The sequence below is a fragment of the Chironomus tepperi genome, unplaced genomic scaffold, assembly GCF_022539635.2.
Source record: "Chironomus tepperi strain 1889 unplaced genomic scaffold, CSIRO-AGI_Ctep_v1 contig_13, whole genome shotgun sequence".
NCBI lineage: Eukaryota > Metazoa > Arthropoda > Insecta > Diptera > Chironomidae > Chironomus > Chironomus tepperi.
The window spans coordinates 794,454-812,491 of record NW_027226135.1 but is presented as its reverse complement, the minus strand read 5'-3'; the positions used below and the strand labels follow the sequence as shown (position 1 = coordinate 812,491).

At 34.2% G+C, this 18,038-nt stretch overlaps 1 protein-coding gene and 1 non-coding gene across 6 annotated transcripts in view; both read left to right on the top strand.

Moving 5' to 3' along the window:
• Positions 1-431: 431 nt before the first annotated feature.
• Positions 432-503, top strand: TRNAG-UCC (transfer RNA glycine (anticodon UCC)). Its single transcript has one exon. It is a non-coding gene; the product is annotated as a tRNA-Gly (tRNA).
• Positions 504-6,281: 5,778 nt separating this feature from the next.
• FoxP (forkhead box P) overlaps positions 6,282-18,038 on the top strand; it is a 142,871-nt gene continuing 131,114 nt past the window's right edge. For all 5 annotated transcript variants that reach the window (XM_070638852.1, XM_070638842.1, XM_070638834.1 and 2 more), the window contains exon 1: positions 6,282-6,410. In XM_070638852.1, the coding sequence (XP_070494953.1) occupies positions 6,381-6,410 (30 nt within the window). In that variant the 5' untranslated portion in view covers positions 6,282-6,380. The remainder of the gene's footprint in view (positions 6,411-18,038) is intronic.

Below are 18,038 nucleotides of genomic sequence, written 5' to 3'. Positions count from 1 at the left end.
AATGGTTGCTGTGATGCTTAAACTGTGCAGTTTAAGCCACTCAAATGGGGTCAAATCTGCTGTTGCACTGACTATTATTCAAATTTTGGACACTAAAATACCAAAAATTTAAGAAACTTTTTTGATTCTGTTTACCTTTTTGGACGTAAAGTATCAAAATTTTACGTACGTAATTTTGCAGTTGTTGTTACTCAATATAAATCAGATGATTCATGTTTACATGCTCATTCTCTCATTCTCTCATTCTCATTCTCTCATTTTACAGCATAAACCTCAACTGATAAGACATCCTCAACATTTTCCATCCGTTCCAAACATTCTCACAATTTTGTGCATGCACAGAACCAAGAACATTCTCAAAAACGAAGAACATTCAAACAAACGGAGATGAAAACGGAACTTTTGTCGACTCATCTTCATCCAAAAAACATGCGATGGTGGTGTAATGGTCAGCATTGTTGCCTTCCAAGCAATAGATCCGGGTTCAATTCCCGGCCATCGCAGATTTCTTTTTTTGTTCCTTTTTTTTGATGATTTTTTTTTTATTTAAATTTTTTTAGGGCTTTTTCAAGGCAAAAGTCGATTAATCGATCCAAAATCCAGCTGGGATGACTCTGACTTGATGCTGGATTTGGTTCAAATCCAAAAAATTACTCAGAATCCATTTGGATCATTCCAAGTCATATTTCGGCTCAAATCCGACACCAAGTCCGACATGACACCGACACCAAGTCCGACATGACACCGACACCAAGTCCGACATGACACCGACACCAAGTCCGACATGACACCGACACCAAGTCTGACATGACACCGACACCAAGTCCGACATGACACCGACACCAAGTCCGACATGACACCGACACCAAGTCCGACATGACACCGACACCAAGTCCGACATGACACCGACACCAAGTCCGACATGACACCGACACCAAGTTCGACATGACACCGACACCAAGTCCGACATGACACCGACACCAAGTCCGACATGACACCGACACCAAGTCCGACATGACACCGACACCAAGTCCGACATGACACCGACACCATGTCCGACATGACACCGACACCAAGTCCGACATGAGACCGACACCAAGTCCGACATGACACCGACACCAAGTCCGACATGACACCGACACCAAGTCCGACATGACACCGACACCAAGTCCGACTTGACATCGACACCAAGTCCGACATGACACCGACACCAAGTCCGACATGACGGTCCGACACCAAGTCAGACATGACACCGACACCAAGTCTGACATGACACCGGCACTAAGTCAGACATGACGGTCCGACCTTGAACTGGATTTTGGATCGACTACATCATTCAATTCTCATCACTATCACTATAATAGTCACTATCAGTCAATATTCTTGGTGTTGTTATTGTCCTCTTTGTTGTCGTGTACAGCTTGTATAGGCCAGGCGGTAAATGAGTAATTCGTCCTTCCTTGATCATCGATAGGTAGTATCTATTGGACCATTCGGTAACTTGAACACGTTCATTGACTAAACTACGTCCATTGAATCGGAGTCTATTTTCAGCTATGACATATGGAAGATCTGTTGTTGTGCTGACTGTTGTTGTTGTTTTAGTTCTTCTTGGTTTTCTTGTTGTTGTTGTAGTTGTTGTGGATGTTGTGGTCGTTGTGGTTGTTGTTGTTGGAATTTTTTCAGGAAATAGTTCGTACTTGCCCATCAATTTGAGTAGAAAAATGTGGATTTTGGCGGTTATTGTTAAGTTGTCGGGATCCTGGTCTAGGTTGTCACATTTTAGGGAACATATGGCCAATAGGGCAATTATTGTGATGGAATATAAATTCATTTAGTTTAATTAAGTTGAATTTTAATTAAAAATACGCAGAATAAGTCGATTAATGAGAATAAATGAGAGGAAATGACTGAGAAGCTGAGCTGATTGACTTTTAAACTCTTTTTACGAAAATAAATTTGATTAAAAAATACGATGCTTACTGATATTTTTATTTTTACTCTCATTTGTACTCATTTTGACTTTATTACCAGTTTTGAATAGAATAAATCAGTTGGTCGATCATTAATCCGGTCCCAAATAAGTTAATTCTAGAATGGAGCTGAATTTCATCGAATTGGGTCTGAAGCCAGAATCATGATGGCCTAGGGCTGACTTTTTAATCATTTGAATGCCATGAACCCTTGGGATGTAATATGGAAACCACTTACAAGCTCTGTCGTATTTGAATGGCTGTAATGACTGATGTACCCTGTAATGTATCTAGTTACAATTCGAGTGTGCAAAATTACTAAAGAAAATCATTCAAATACGAGCATTTCCTTATATATCCTATCAGTAGAGACACATTATGTGCCAAAGACCTCAAAACTGTACCGAACACAAGAACTGAGCTTCATAACTAGAACGGTGAAATGGAAAAAAGCTTCAAAAATTACACGTGACCTGGGAATGAACCCTAGACACATAAAGCCACTGCTCTACCATTTAGACCTCTGATGCCATTCCACCGCCAGAAATACCAATCATCATTTGAATTTTACTTCCATTTCCAAAAAGGTACGCACTCTCTAGCTGCAAAGGTATTTAATAATGAGCTATAATCCTCAATATATATTTTTTCAAATTTAAAGACATAATCCTCACAATAAATTTTCATATCTTAACAGGAACAGAATCAATATGAGTAGTTACAGAAGAAGAAAGTCATCCGCGAAGGGTAAAAAACAGAACTGACGCCCTTCCATGACATTCAATATGTGAATTAAAACTCTTAAAATAAGGAAAAGGAATCAAAATCGGAATTGAAAATTGTTCGATACAGAAGCAAGTGAAAAAAAGGTATCGGAAGTGTGCATTGATGCATATTAATGAAGTGGCGGTGGAATTTAAAATAAGGCAGATGTTAAGGTTGACGGTGTGAGGTGATTTTGGAGGAGATAGAAGAAAAAAGACATTCAGGAAATGAAGAAAAAATGCAAATTTTGGAACTGGAATGGGATGGAGATAAATGGAAAGACAGTCGTAAATAAATTGTTTGATTTTTTTGTCATTGTCTTGGAATTTTTTTGTGCTTTTTTGTGCTGATTATTTAAGAATTTATTGATTTGTTATTTTTTAAGATGATTTTGAGTAGTAAGAAGATGGAGTGGAAGTGGAAATGAGGGACAAATAGACGCGAATTATGAATTGTGATGCAATTTTTCCGACTGTACAAATCAACTGTGATCCATGACCTCCCTCAGATGTCACTTAAAAATCAGCTCTACCGCTGGCTGCTGCTCGCCAATTTCCAATTCCAAATGCAGTTCTGTCTCAATCAACAGCTGCTTTCCATGAGTTCTTTTACCGTCCATGTGACCTCTTGCTAAGACTAGAGTGATGCAAAGGAGTTACACTAAATGAACTGTTTTTCGGATAGTAAATGTCCAGTTACATGCTCTAACTACACAAATTGTTTACTAGGTCCCTCAACTAGGTCCATAGCCCTCTAAGACCCTAGGTCCTCTAACAAGCAAAAAATATGCTTTTATAGTTCATAAAGAGCACTATGGTACCTAAAAGCAGTCTTTTTGCCTGTAAGGAATCATCGCTGTATCGGCGCATTAAGGGATGTATGCGAAGATCAACCTGCTAACTGTGGAAGCCGTTATTGGGCTCAAGAATTATTGAGGTTACCCTAACAGCAGAGAACATGTTCTCTAGAGCTTGACTTCCTTGACTGACAAAGGCTAACAAGGCCCATTGTCGCGTTTAAAGCTTGTCGGAAGTTGGATCTGTCTTTAGATAACTTCTGCCAGTTTCTAATTCTCAGCTAGGCTGAGAATACATCTGAGTCCTGGAAAGTCAAATTCTCGACAAACCTTGAAAATCCAGTCTCAAACTCAAGAATCCTTAATTCCATCTCAAAAAGCCTTAACCAGATGATTGTTTTACAAATCATGCAAATATTAGCAACAAAACATTGATTCAACATCAGAATAAGGACATCAATGTTTTACAACATTCAAAATTGGTCTACTATGCAACATTGTAGATGAAAATTCCTTTTTTATTACACATGAATTTAGAATTTGTTGTTAGTCATGATGAGATGATTGAAGAGAGCTGATGCTGCAGCTTTTTGTTCTGAATTATTTCAAATTTGAATTAAATTTGTAATTAATTTAGCAATTTTAAATAAAATTACATAATGCATATTTTTAAAATTAATAAATTCATATTTAACTTTTAATATGAATTTTTTAAATCAACATGATTTGAAAAAATTGCTTAAAAAATTGAAAATTTTTCTTATAAATGCAAAATACCCATAAAATTTCTTTTAAAGCTCAAAAAAATCCACAAAATTGTCTTTTAAAATTCAAAAAAAGCCAGAAAATTATGTAAAAATTGCAAAAAATCCAGAAAATTTCCTTAAAAGCTCAAATTTATATAAGAATCCAATTAATTCACCCAACAACTCCTTAAAAAAGCATCCAACAACATTAAAAACAAGTCCACAACCATGCAACATAAATTCGCATGTCACACAACACGAGCAACACGAAGAAGAAAACACAAACAACATCGAGCACACAGCAGCAAAAAAAAGGAAGAAGCAAAACAGCACAACAAAACAATAAAATAACAAAATACAAAACACGAGTGGCAAAAAAAAAAAAAAAATTTCATGCCGAAAATCCGCCGAAGGAAAATGTTTTTCCTCCTCCCATTTTTCCATTAATTGTTGTTGTTGTTGTTGTGTTGTATCTCTTTTTTTCAGTTGTTGTGCCAATGTACACAACACAACAAGGAAAACAATAAGCAAAATAGGAACAAATTTTTTTTTTATTTTTCGGCATCTCCGACACAACAAGACTCAACAAAAAAAAGGAGGAAACGCACACGAAGGTGAAGAAAAAAAAGTTGTGACTTTATGCTGGGCACCCCACTCAGTTCTATTGTGCAGCACAACACGTGCGGTCGGGAGATTGTTTTTTTGCGTAGAAAAAAATAAGGAAAAATTACGAAAAATTTTTGGACGGAAAATTTTAAAAGAAAATTTGGAAAAAGGTGAAAATTGAAAATTTTGTGAAAACTGTTGGGAAAATTTGAAATTTGAATTTTGTGTTGAGAAAGAAAATCGTGGAAAATTGATTAGTTGAAGTTGAATGTGCAGTTGCACGTGTTGCATATGTCATTGATATGTGTGAGGGAATTTTTAAGGATTGTGGACGTTGAAGATGCATTTGAAAAGTAAATTGAAATTTCGTTTTATTTAGATTCGAATTTAACATTTCAAATTTGAATTAGTAAATTTGAATTTATATTCTTAAATTTGAAAATTTATTCTCAAATTTGTTAATTAAAAATTTATTTTTAAACTTGAAATTTAAATAATTTTTTTAAATTTAAATTTGAATTTCAATTTTGAAACTTGAATTCTTAAATGAGATATCTAATTTTTAATTTTGAAATTTGAAAGCTTAATGAAAATTAGGACTATTTTAGATTTTAAGTTGAATTTCCGAATTTTAAATTCTATTTCAAAATAAAACTTTAAAATTTTGAATTAAATTTAAATTAAAATTTGAATTTAGACTTTTCATAAAAAAATTTGTCAGAAATTTGAATTTTTAGTTTGTTAATTTTTTATTAAACTGAAATATCAAATTTATGAATTTAAAATAAGAAATTTAAAATATTGAAAATTATTAATGACTTGTCACTAATTTTTAAATTTTAAATTTTGCTAATCAAAAATTATTCACGATTTTCTTTGAACTCAACATTTATCAAAAATGTTTTAAATTTGAACTTTTTAAAGAATTTTGATTTCAATTTTAATTTATTTAATTAGTGCAAAATTGGTGAAAAAGTGAATTTCTATTAATTTTCGACAGTTATTAAGGAAAAATCATCAAAATAGATTAAAACTGATTCCAAATTATTCAAAATTTAAAAGAAAAAATAATTTTTATAGTAAAAGAATAAACAAAAAAATTATTTTAAAAGTGAAAAAATTTCAAAAATTTAATTTTTAAGATCAAAAGTAAACTTAAAATTCAATTTGAAATTGAAAAATTAATAACAAAATTTGAAATATTTCAAAAAAATTGTGAAAAAATCAGCAAAAAAAAAAATTCAAAAAACTATTTCAAATTTCTATGTAAAAGTTTAATAAAACCTTAAAAATTTGTAACTAAAATTGAACAATTTAAAAAATTAAAAATTAACCAAAAACAATTTCTAACAATTTAACTAAATTAACCCCCAATTCTTGTCATTTATTAACTAACCAATTTGTGAGAACAAAAGAAAAAAATAAAAAAAAAACTAATTTTTTGTGTAATTTTGTGAGAAAAACTCCAAAAAATAGGAAACAAAAAAGCAAAAAATGCTCGAGTCACGTTGGCATCAAATTCAGGTTAGTGAATTTCCTCCTTTTTTGGTCTTTTCTCTTTTAATTTAGCAATAATTGCTATTTAACCTCTCGGCATTTAACTTTTTTGTGTCTAGTTCCATTGTTGACGATACTCAATTATTGTTATGATAATTATTTTGTGCTTGTTTTGTGTTCCTTGATGCTGATGATGATAATGGAGGTGATTATTATGGTGATTGTGTTGAATGTGTGGACTGAGTGAGTTGGGTAATGTGCTGTCTCTTGGAATGTGGAATAATAATTGAGGATATTTAGAATTTTTATTGCAATTTTGAATTTGAAAAAAGCTGTTTTTTAAAATTAAAAACAAAGATCAAATTTTAAATTTAATTTTTAAATTTTAAAATATTTTTAACATTCTTTTTTTAATTTTTTGAATTTTTTATAAAATTTTTTTAAATTTTTTAAATTTTTTAATTTTTTTAATTTTTTTATTAAATATTTATAAAACTATTTACAATTTTTACAAATTTTTTAAATTTTTTAAATTTTTTAAATTTTTTACAAGATTTTAAAAATTTTAAAAAAAAATTGAAAATTTACAATTTTATGAAATTGAAGTTTAAAAAATTAAAAAATAATTTAAAAAAACGTTGAAAAAATTGCAGAAAATATTAAAAAAATTAAAATAACTCCAAACAATTCCAAAATATTGAAAAAAAAATCATAAATAAATATTAACAGTCAACAATCCCAATTTCCCATCCCATCCACCAAACATATCAATACAAAAATTTAAATCAATATGTTGAAAAAAAAATTTCAATTTCACAATCGCGAAGAGAAAAAGGAAAAGTAAGCAAAAATATGTAGCTCAATATGGTCAATGGTCATTTGCTAATTGAAAAATATTTGTGGATAAATGCTGTACAGCACATCGAGATATAGATTCGAGAGAGGCAACAAGCGATGAAAAAAATTTCGTTTAAACAAAGCCGCCGACATGGCAATTGTCATGCTGATATGTTACCGTTTCATTGTCATATCGACTCCAACCATCAATGTCATGTCATTGCATTTGTTTTTGTTTTGCTTTTTTCGAGGCTTTTTGTTGAGGAATCGTCGATGGCATTTGTATCGAATTTTTGAAGGGTTGGTAGTCTTTTTTCGGACACTTTAGATTGATTTTTTGAATTTTATGAATTTTAGACTATTTTGCCACGATAGACAACTGTTTTTAGCTTTGCGCAAGTTTGCGCACACATGCGCAACTATGCGCGCAATTTTGCGCAGTTATGCAGAATAATGCAAAATAATGAATTATAGACTATTGAACTATTTGCAATTGATCTTCAGTATAAAAAACTTGAGGAACACTGCCTTTACCCTTGTCAACCCACCTACCCCTGCCACATCTCACTCCCAGATAAGGGTTATCTCTCTCTTGCACATCAAACTCAATTGTATGAATGAATAATAAAACAAACTTTTCTGTCGCTTGATTTTTTTTTTTATCCTAAATGATTTCAATGACTTTTCCTGTTGTCGAATGTGCCAAACGGAGTAGCATCAATAGCAATAGAATCAGCAGAAAGCTGAAAAGATGAAAAAACAAAACATCTGAACAAAATTTTCCTGTTTCACATTTTTTTTATTGTCAAACTTTTTTTTTTATGCTGTTGTCGATATTTTTCGGAAGGCGATTTCTTGTTTTATAGAGGATGGAGATGCAGGAAGGAAGTTTTGAGACGGATTTGTTGAGGGGGGTTGAGTTGATTGAGGGTTGACTGAAATGGTTTATTGGATAATTTGGATTGATAGAAGGATTAAAGGAGGGTAGACATAACCCAAAAAGACTTGACAAGACCCGATAGAAACCGAAAAGACCCGACGAGATCCGAAAAGACCCGAAAAGACCAGACACGATTCGAAAAGACCCGATAAGACCCGATAAGACCCGATAAGACCCGAAAAGACCCGATAAGACCCGAAAAGACCCGATAAGACCCGAAAAGACCCGATAAGACCCGATAAGACCCGATAAGACCCGACAAGACCCGATAAGACCCGACAAGACCCGAAAAGACCCGATAAGACCCGACAAGACCCGATAAGACCCGAATAGACCCGACAAAGACCCGAAAAGACAAAATGACAGCAATTCAACGCCAATCCCCAACTTTTCGCAATTCTCTTATCAATATTTTGCATACCCAAAAGTTCATCCCAAAAAGGCAGCAACTAACAAAACTTGAACAATAAAAATTCAAATGGATTATGACGAAGGTGAAATTGAAGAACACTTTTTAATAAAAAACTAGCAACAACCAAAAGGGACTGCGACTTGATACGAAAGTGATTATGTGAATAGAATAATCAATGGACATTCATTTACTGTCTCAGCCATTACTTTTATTAAATGATGTTTGTGACTGCGATAATGTTCAGTGCCTTGTGAATGCTTTGTTATGAATAAAAATTGCTCTTAAGTAGGAAGACTGAAGACGGCAAAGACTCTTTTGGCTGAAAAAAGGGAAAAAATTTGTTTGCATGCACGATTATTGTTATTAAAATATGTGCAGGAACATGTAATAGGTGTGTAGACAATTATCGTTTTTGATCAGAAATTATGGTAATTTTTTTTGGAAGTAGGAAGACGTTGGTGGGGTGACTGGGATGGGATGATTGGCTTTTTGGGGGTAATTTAGAGTTTTGCTTACATTTGAGAAAATTTTGAGGTTCAGGTGTCTTCACACTTGAGTTTTTGAGGTTCAGGTGCCTTCACATTTGAGTTTTTGAGGTTCAGGTGTCTTCACATTTGAGTTTTTGAGGTTCAGGTGCCTTCAAACTTGAGTTTTTGAGATTCAGGTGCCTTCACATTTAAGTTTTTGAGGTTCAGGTGCCTTCACATTTGAGTTTTTGAGGTTCAGGTGTCTTCACATTTGAGTTTTTGAGGTTCAGGTGTCTTCACATTTGAGTTTTTGAGGTTCAGGTGTCTTCACATTTGAGTTTTTTGGTTCAGGTGCCTTCACATTTGAGTTTTTGAGGTTCAGGTGTCTTTACATTTGAGTTTTTGAGGTTCAGGTGCCTTCACATTTGAGTTTTTGAGGTTCAGGTGTCTTCACATTTGAGTTTTTGAGGTTCAGGTGCCTTCACATTTGAGTTTTTGAGATTCAGGTGCCTTCACATTTGAGTTTTTGAGGTTCAGGTGCCTTCACATTTGAGTTTTTGAGGTTCAGGTGCCTTCACATTTGAGTTTTTGAGGTTCAGGTGTCTTCACATTTGAGTTTTTGAGGTTCAGGTGCCTTCACATTTGAGTTTTAATATTCAGGTGCCTTCACATTTAAGTTTTTGAGGTTCAGGTGCCTTTACAATTAAATGTTTGAGGTTCAGGTGCCTTTACAATTAAATTTTTGAGGTTCAGGTGCCTTCACATTTGAATTTTGAGGTTCAGCTGCCTTCACACTTGAGTTTTAATATTCAGGTGCCTTCACATTTAAGTTTTTGAGGTTCAGGTGCCTTTACATTTGAGTTTTTGAGGTTCAGGTGTCTTCACATTTGAGTTTTTGAGCAAATTTTCCTCAAATCTTCAGAATATCCTCAAAATCAGCCTCAATGTCGCCAAAAATGTGCAAAAAAGTATCACAAAAATTTAATAATCGACACATATGTCACCAATTTATAACACTTGCCGTCTATCCTTTGCTACCTTCCATCCTCCCCTCAATCGTTTCAACACTTTTGATACTTTTTTCAATACTGAGCTGTGTGTGTTGAGTGCCAGAGGATATTTTTTTAAATGGCATATCTTTTATTATGTTTGATAATATTTTCTTTTTATTATTTTACGACCAGCTATTGAATTTCAATTTAGAATTTAGAAAAATTGACCATTTTTGAGATCATTTTTTTATATTGGAATATTTTGATGAAAAATTGAATTTTATGGGATTTGAGGGAGTTGTGGGGAACCCTTTTTGTGCTAAGCCATAGCTTGGCAGTAAGGAATGATTGAAACAGCACAGAACATGAGGTATAGTAGCACACTAGTGCGTAGAAAAGTTGCCAATCATTGTACTAAGGGGTGTTAAACTATGATGAATTTTTTGGAGTATTGAAGGAATTTGTCGAGTTGGATTTTAGAATTTGTTGTCAATTTTGATGCTCAGCTTTGAGTTTGAAAGCAGAGGAAGAAGATTTTGCCAGGCTAGGGCATTGTCAAAGGGGGTAGAGTAGATGTGGCCTCCTGACATAGGACTAGGAAGGGGTACGACCGAGTCTTCCTTATCTGACATTGTCCTAGATGGACAATCTTTGTATTGCGGCATACAAAAATACCATAAATCGCATGCCGAGTGCGATTTCAGTTCAGTTGGATCTCTAAGGTGTGCCACGACACCCAGCTTACCCACAACTCCTTCATATACCCAAAATAACCGTCAATTTGAATTTAAAATCCTCAAAATTCAAGCCAATTATATTAAAAGTTTCTAATTATCATAAAAAATTTCCCTCAAAATCACCCCTTAAACTTCCAACTCTCCACTCTTATCTCAATATTATCATTTCCCCCACCCCTCCAACCCCTCTTTGTCATTTTCGCTCCCTTCATTTTCATCTCTCAACTTTCGTCCCGCATTTTCTTAATAAAGACAATAAATAAACAATCTTCATGATAAACTCGAATTAAATAAAATAAAAAGAATGAAAAAAACGGCAAAAATACCAAAACAATAAACAATTTTTCCGTATATCCACTACTTTTGTCTTAGGGGTGCTTGCTGCTATCCGAAGATTTTTATTTCATTTTCGCTCATTGATTATTAACAGTTGAAAAATCTGTGTGTTTTCCACACTAAATACTGTAATATTCAAGAGAATATTGTGCGGATGTTGGAGAAATAAGCGCGGAAAGTGGACGGGCAGGATTAGGAAGTTGAGGAGATTTTGGGATTTAATGGTTAAGGCGCATTTACACTACTAAACTTAAAGCTGAGCGTCAAAAATTGAAGACTAGTCCAAAGCTGATCGTCAAAAATTGAAGACTAGTCCAAAGCTGAGCGTCAAAAATTGAAGACTAGTCTAAAGCTGAGCGTCAAAAATTGAAGACTAGTCCAAAGCTGAGCGTCAAAAATTGAAGACTAGTCTAAAGCTGAGCGTCAAAAATTGAAGACTAGTCCAAAGCTGAGCGTCAAAAATTGAAGACTAGTCCAAAGCTGAGCGTCAAAAATTGAAGACTAGTCTAAAGCTGAGCGTCAAAAATTGAAGACTAGTCTAAGGCTGAGCGTTAAAAATTGAAGACTAGTAAAAAGCTGAGCGTCAAAAATTGAAGTTTACGGCTGAGCGTCAATGAAGAAAAAATTGGACAAATTGCAGCATTAAAATCCACATTTTGGCAGTCACGAAGGGTCAGAAGAAAGCGCGAAATTAAAAATGAAAGAAAATGGAAAGTCCGCACACAGGCGAGAGCTGTTCAGTTCTTTTGATTTATTATCATTCAATTAATTATGCATAAATCTAATTTTTTTTGTTCCTTTTTTTGAGTTAATTTGATTTTTTTTTTGTTCCTGTGTATTTGTGAGAGTAAAAATTGGAATTTCGGCAGATGCTGAAGGATTTAAAAGTTAAAAAATAGTCGAAATAATAAAAAATTATGAAAAATCTTCAAAATTTTCAATTACAAATTAAGACAATATCCACAAAAATCTCCATAAAAATCCCACAGCAAAAAAATATTAAATTTTATGTAAATGAGCGCCAAAATGGTTAAAGCAACAACAAAAAGTGTCGAGAAGTTTATAAAAATTACAAGGAATAAGCCTTTAAATTGCGTGTAATTTTCCCGCCTTAACAGCATTTAAAGACATTAAAGAAAACTAAAATTAAAGTCGATAAAATTCCCGAAAAAAATTTTAATTTTTTTGCTGCTTAACGATTTTATGATTTTAGAAATTAAATTTCACTTGGCTTCCTTTAAGAATGTTTTTTTGTGTTGTTACAGGCAGCGATTAAAAGGGCTGAATTCTTTATCGCTCATTAGGGAGTCATTTCTTCTCACATTCTTGCCGTGCGTGATGTTTTGCGACTGAATTTTTGTTTTATTTTATGACAATTTCATTTTGTTTTTCTTAAATTTACTTTTTATTTGAATTTATGACGCTCAGCCTCAGATTTGTCTTCATTGACGCTCAGCCTTAGACTAGTCTTCAATTTTTGACGCTCAGCTTTAGACTAGTCTTCAATTTTTGACGCTCAGCTTTGGACTAGTCTTCAATTTTTGACGCTCAGCTTTGGACTAGTCTTCAATTTTTGACGCTCAGCTTTGGACTAGTCTTCAATTGTTGACGCTCAGCTTTGGACTAGTCTTCAATTTTTGACGCTCAGCTTTGAACTAGTCTTCAATTTTTGACGCTCAGCTTTAGACTAGTCTTCAATTTTTGACGCTCAGCTTTGGACTAGTCTTCAATTTTTGACGCTCAGCTTTGGACTAGTCTTCAATTTTTGACGCTCAGCTTTGGACTAGTCTTCAATTTTTGACGCTCAGCTTTGGACTAGTCTTCAATTTTTGACGCTCAGCTTTGGACTAGTCTTCAATTTTTGACGCTCAGCTTTAGAATTGTCTTTAATATTTGACGCTCAGCTTTAAATTGCTCTTGAATTTCTAAATTGAATCAATATTCAGAACATCAAGCATAACCGACTTAATAATCGAATCTTCAAGTCCCCCAGAAGCAGAACAGCAATAATTCCAACATCCAGCACCCCAAAAACAAGTACACGACACCAAAAGAAACAAAAAACATTTCTTGTCGCAAATCACGTAATTTTGATTACGTTTTTTTTTTCTTGCTGCTCGTTCCTTGTTCCTTGTCACCTTCCACAAGGTGAATTTACATCTTATTTCCTACATCTTATTATTATTGCTGTTGTTAAAATGTTGTTGCTGTTCCTTAAAGGAACAAAAAATTTATGAAAATACCTTTTAATTGTCAAAGAATAATTTCACAATTTTTGGCAGATGAACGTGAAGGAACGGAACTGAAATTACATTTTTTTTGTGTTCATTCCTTCATTCCATCGCGTTAATTATTAATTAAGAACACAAACATAAAAAAGATGAGAAATTGAGACGAAAAAGTTTACTTTTTTTTGTATAATTCATTTTGTGGTTAATTTTGTTACTTTTTGAGGAATTGGGAATGAGGAAGAGATGATGCTGTGTGTTTTGTGGATGGCTACAGGCGATGGAAACGCTTGCGGTTGTGTTTTTAATCTTCATAAAATGTTTAACCTCAAAATTGTAATGGACATCACGAGGGGAATTGGAGGTTTGTTGACCTGAATGTTTTGTGAATTCTGAGAAGCTGGACTGAGACTGATGCTGAACTGAAGCTGAAATGCAGCGGAACTGAAGCTGAACTTCAGCGAAACTGAAGCAGAACTAAAGCCGAACTGAGTCAGAACTGAAGCGGAACTGAGTCGGAACTGAAGCTGAACTAAAGCTAAGACTCAAGCTGAACTGAAGCTGAACTGAAGCGGAACTGAGTCGGAACTGAAGCGGAACTGAAGCGGAACTGAAGCGGAACTGAAGCGGAACTGAAGCGGAACTGAAGTTGAATTATTGCTGAACTGAAGTTGAACTGATGCTGAACTGAAGCTAAATTGAAGCTGAACTAAAGCTGAACTGAGACTAAGAATGAAGCTGAACTGAGCATAAAGTATCCATCCCTTGTCTCACACCTTGAATACACATTGTTTCTATTACAAATTTCCAAAAAAATATTCACAAAAAAACGAGACTGACTTACAAAATACTTCCTTCCTTTCTTTACCTATTCATACCTATTCTTCTCGTCTCAGTCTTCATTTAGACAAAAAAAAAAAAGTGTTAATTTCAAATGTGACAAAAAAAACTTTTTTTTGTTTTCTGTTTCAATTTTCATGAAATTAATTTGCATTTAAAATTATTCTTGGAAAAAATAATGAAAAAGTTTTTGGAATATGATTAATTAATTAAATATGATACGAATGTTCTGTAAAGGTGTGTTGAGACTTGAGGACAAGGATGTCTAATCTTTCATGAATTTCCTTGTATTCTCGGGTTTTCGGCCTTTTTAGGTCGTATTCGGCTTTGGTCGGTCTTTTTCGGCGTTCTTCGGTCATTATCGGCTTTCTTCATTCTTCTTCGGCTTTTTTCGGCCTTCCTCGATCATATTCGGTCATATTCGGTTAATCTTCGGTCTTCTTCGGTCTTTTTCAGACTTATTCGGCTTTCTTCGGCCTTTTTCGGTTTTCTTCAGTCTTCTTCGGTCATTTTCGGTCTTGTTCGGCCTTATTCGGTTTTTTTCAGACTTTTTCGGTCTTCTTCGGTTTTTTTCGGTCTTTTTCGGGCTTCTTCGGACTTTTTCAGTCTTCTTCGGCCTTTTTCGGTCTTCTTCGGTCTTTTTCGGCCTTCTTCGGCCTTCTTCGGTCTTACAATTTAAAACTCTCAGACTCTTTTTTAAATCATGATAAAAAATTAGCAAAAAATTATTCATTACGTAAATTAATAACGTTTTTTTTTATAGCCGCTTTATTTACAGCACACATGCAGCAACACAAATTGCTACTAAAAAGAATTCTTTTATTTTTTCATTTTGTTTATTTTTTATCTTAAATAAACAAAATTTCTTGCTAATAAGTTTTTTTTTTCTTCATTATTTTTCTTGTTTTATAATTTTATTCTCATTTTTATGGTTCAATAAATAAACAAACAAGGCTGAAATGAAAGAATTTTTGTATAATTTATAAATTGAAAATTTTCTAATTTTTTAAAGAATTGATTAAGAGTTGGGTAAGGGGTTGTAATCTTGGGTATGACTCTGGAATAGGTGACTTTGGCTCGGCTTAGAAGACTCTAGCTCGACTTACTTGAATCTAGCTCGACTTGGAAGAGTGCAGCTCGACTTGGAAGAGTGCAGCTCGAATTGGAAGAGTGCAGCTCGACTTGGAAGAGTGCAGCTCGACTTTGATGACTCTAGCTCGGCTTACAAGAATGTAGCTCGACCTTAAAAGAGTATAGCTCGACTAAAATGACTCTAGCTCGACTTGAAAGAGTGTAGCTCGACTTAGAAGAGTGCAGCTCAACTTAGATGAATCTAATCTGCTACAAATCAGTCCATCTCGCCCAACAAGCCTATTTATCTTGAAGCATGCTCCATTTTAACAAATTTAAACATAGTCTTAACGAATCCACTCCATTATGCCCGGATGTTTTCACAATCAACAATAATTTTTTTTGTATAAAATAAAAAAAATCTTCCCACTTTTTAAAAATTATTCTCAAATTTCATACACAGCGCCAAATGATGATTTTTTCGTGCCTGTTTGTGTTTATTGAGTTTTCTTTTCATCCAAACAAAACAATGAGAAAAATTTTTCCATTTTCTTTATACACAAACATGTATGAAATTTAATTAGCAGGAAATTATAACATGAATAATGATGCTTTTTTTTACATATATTTGTTTTATTTTTTTAAATGTTGAAATTTTTCTTGAGTTTTTCTTGTTCATGTAAACAGAATGTCAGTTTTTGAAAATAAATTCGTAAATAAATTTTGCTAGAAAAAATTATGAAATAGAATTTTTAAAAATAAAGAAAAAAATATGAAAGTTTAGATTAAATGTTATGAGTAGAGGCACAGTAGGTGGTGCAGTGGTTTATGTCAGAGACGTATTCAGTCGGGTGAATTACATAGATGCTTCTAAGTCGAGCTAGAGTCTTCCAAATCGAGCTAGAGCCGTCTAAGTCGAGCTAGAGTTATCTAAGTCGAGCTAGAGTCATCTAAGTCGAGCTACACTCTTCGAAGTCGAGCTACACTATTCGAAGTCGAGCTACACTCTTCGAAGTCGAGCTACATTCTTCCAAGTCGAGCTACACTCTTCCAAGTCGAGCTACACTATTCGAAGTCGAGCTACACTCTTCGAAGTCGAGCTACATTCTACCAAGTCGAAGTCGAGCTACACTCTTCCAAGTCGAGCTACATTCTTCTCGATCTTCCAAGTCGAGCTACACTCTTCCAAGTCGAGCTACACTCTTCCAAGTCGAGCTACACTCTTCCAAGTCGAGCTACACTCTTCCAAGTCGAGCTACACTCTTCCAAGTCGAGCTACACTCTTCCAAGTCGAGCTACATTCTTCCAAGTCGAGCTACATTCTTCCAAGTCGAGCTACACTCTTCCAAGTCGAGCTACACTCTTCCAAGTCGAGCTACACTCTTCCAAGTCGAGCTACACTATTGAAAATCAAGCTAAAATCTCCATAGAATACCTAAACTTTAATCAATGCTGCAATTCAGCCCAAAAAATCCTCTCAAAAACTACTTAGTAACACATTTGACAATCCAAACATCTTCTTCACCTCACCATACACCCTTCTTCATTCACATCTTAACGTGACATCTGTTTAAGAAATTAAAAGAAGCACAAAATTTGGCTAATTACAATTAAATTTAAGTCAAAAAATCCTTTCAAGTAATTTATTTAATTTTCAAAAAAAACTTTTCTTGCCTTTCCAAAAATTTATGATTCATTTTCAACAAAATTTTTGTGTCTTGTTTTTCAGTTTGTAAACAACATTTAATTATAGCAATCTGTAGCTGTGTGGATGAAGATTATGAGGATTTATTGCGGAATAAAAATTTCGACTAAAATAAATGAAATAAAAAATATTAATTTTTGTTGTTTTGTCGGGAAAAGTTATGATTTTTTGGGGGGGATGGGGTAGTCTGGGGGTTGAAGTTGGAGGTCAATCAGTTTAGGTTAGATGACTCTAGCTCGACTTAGAAGACTCTAGCTCGACTTAGAAGACTCTAGTTTGACTTAGATGACTCCAGCTCGACTTAGATGACTCTAGCTCGACTTAGATGACTCTAGCTCGACTTAGAAGAGTGTAGCTCGACTTAGATGACTCTAGCTCGACTTAGAAGACTCTAGCTCGACTTAGAAGACTCTAGCTCGACTTAGAAGACTCTAGCTCGACTTGGAAGACTCTAGCTCGACTTAGAAGACTCTAGCTCGACTTAGATGACTCTAGCTCGACTTAGAAGACTCTAGCTCGACTTAGATGACTCTAGCTCGACTTAGAAGACTCTAGCTCGACTTCTAGCTCGATCACACTCCACCACTATTTCACACCCCAAAAATCAACAACACCTTCAAAACACCCAAAAATTCAACCCTTTATTCCTCATTTTTACCTCCCCCACAACAATCCCTCCTTATTGCATCGTCTCAAACAATTAATCTTTGTCATTCAGCATACAACTTAAGATCTCACTCACAATAAACAGGAAATGTATCAACAGCAATGAATTTATTGTCGATTGCAATCGATGGGATGGAATGTATAGCATAACACATGCAGGAGGAAGATGTTAAGATGAGAAAAAAAGTTGAACAAATTTCCGCAAATTTCCTTTAACAATTTATCTTGCTTTGTTTGATGATTTGTTGGTATTTTTAAGGGGAAAATGAGGGGTTGGAACTATTGGAATTGAGGAATTTTGAGATGAGCTGAGTTAGTTTAGTTCTCTTGAGTTCATCTTATGTCGAGCTATTTTGGAGTCGAGCTGAACGAGCTTTAGTCATCGTGAGTTCAAGGTCTTCGTGAGTCGAGCTAAACATGATGA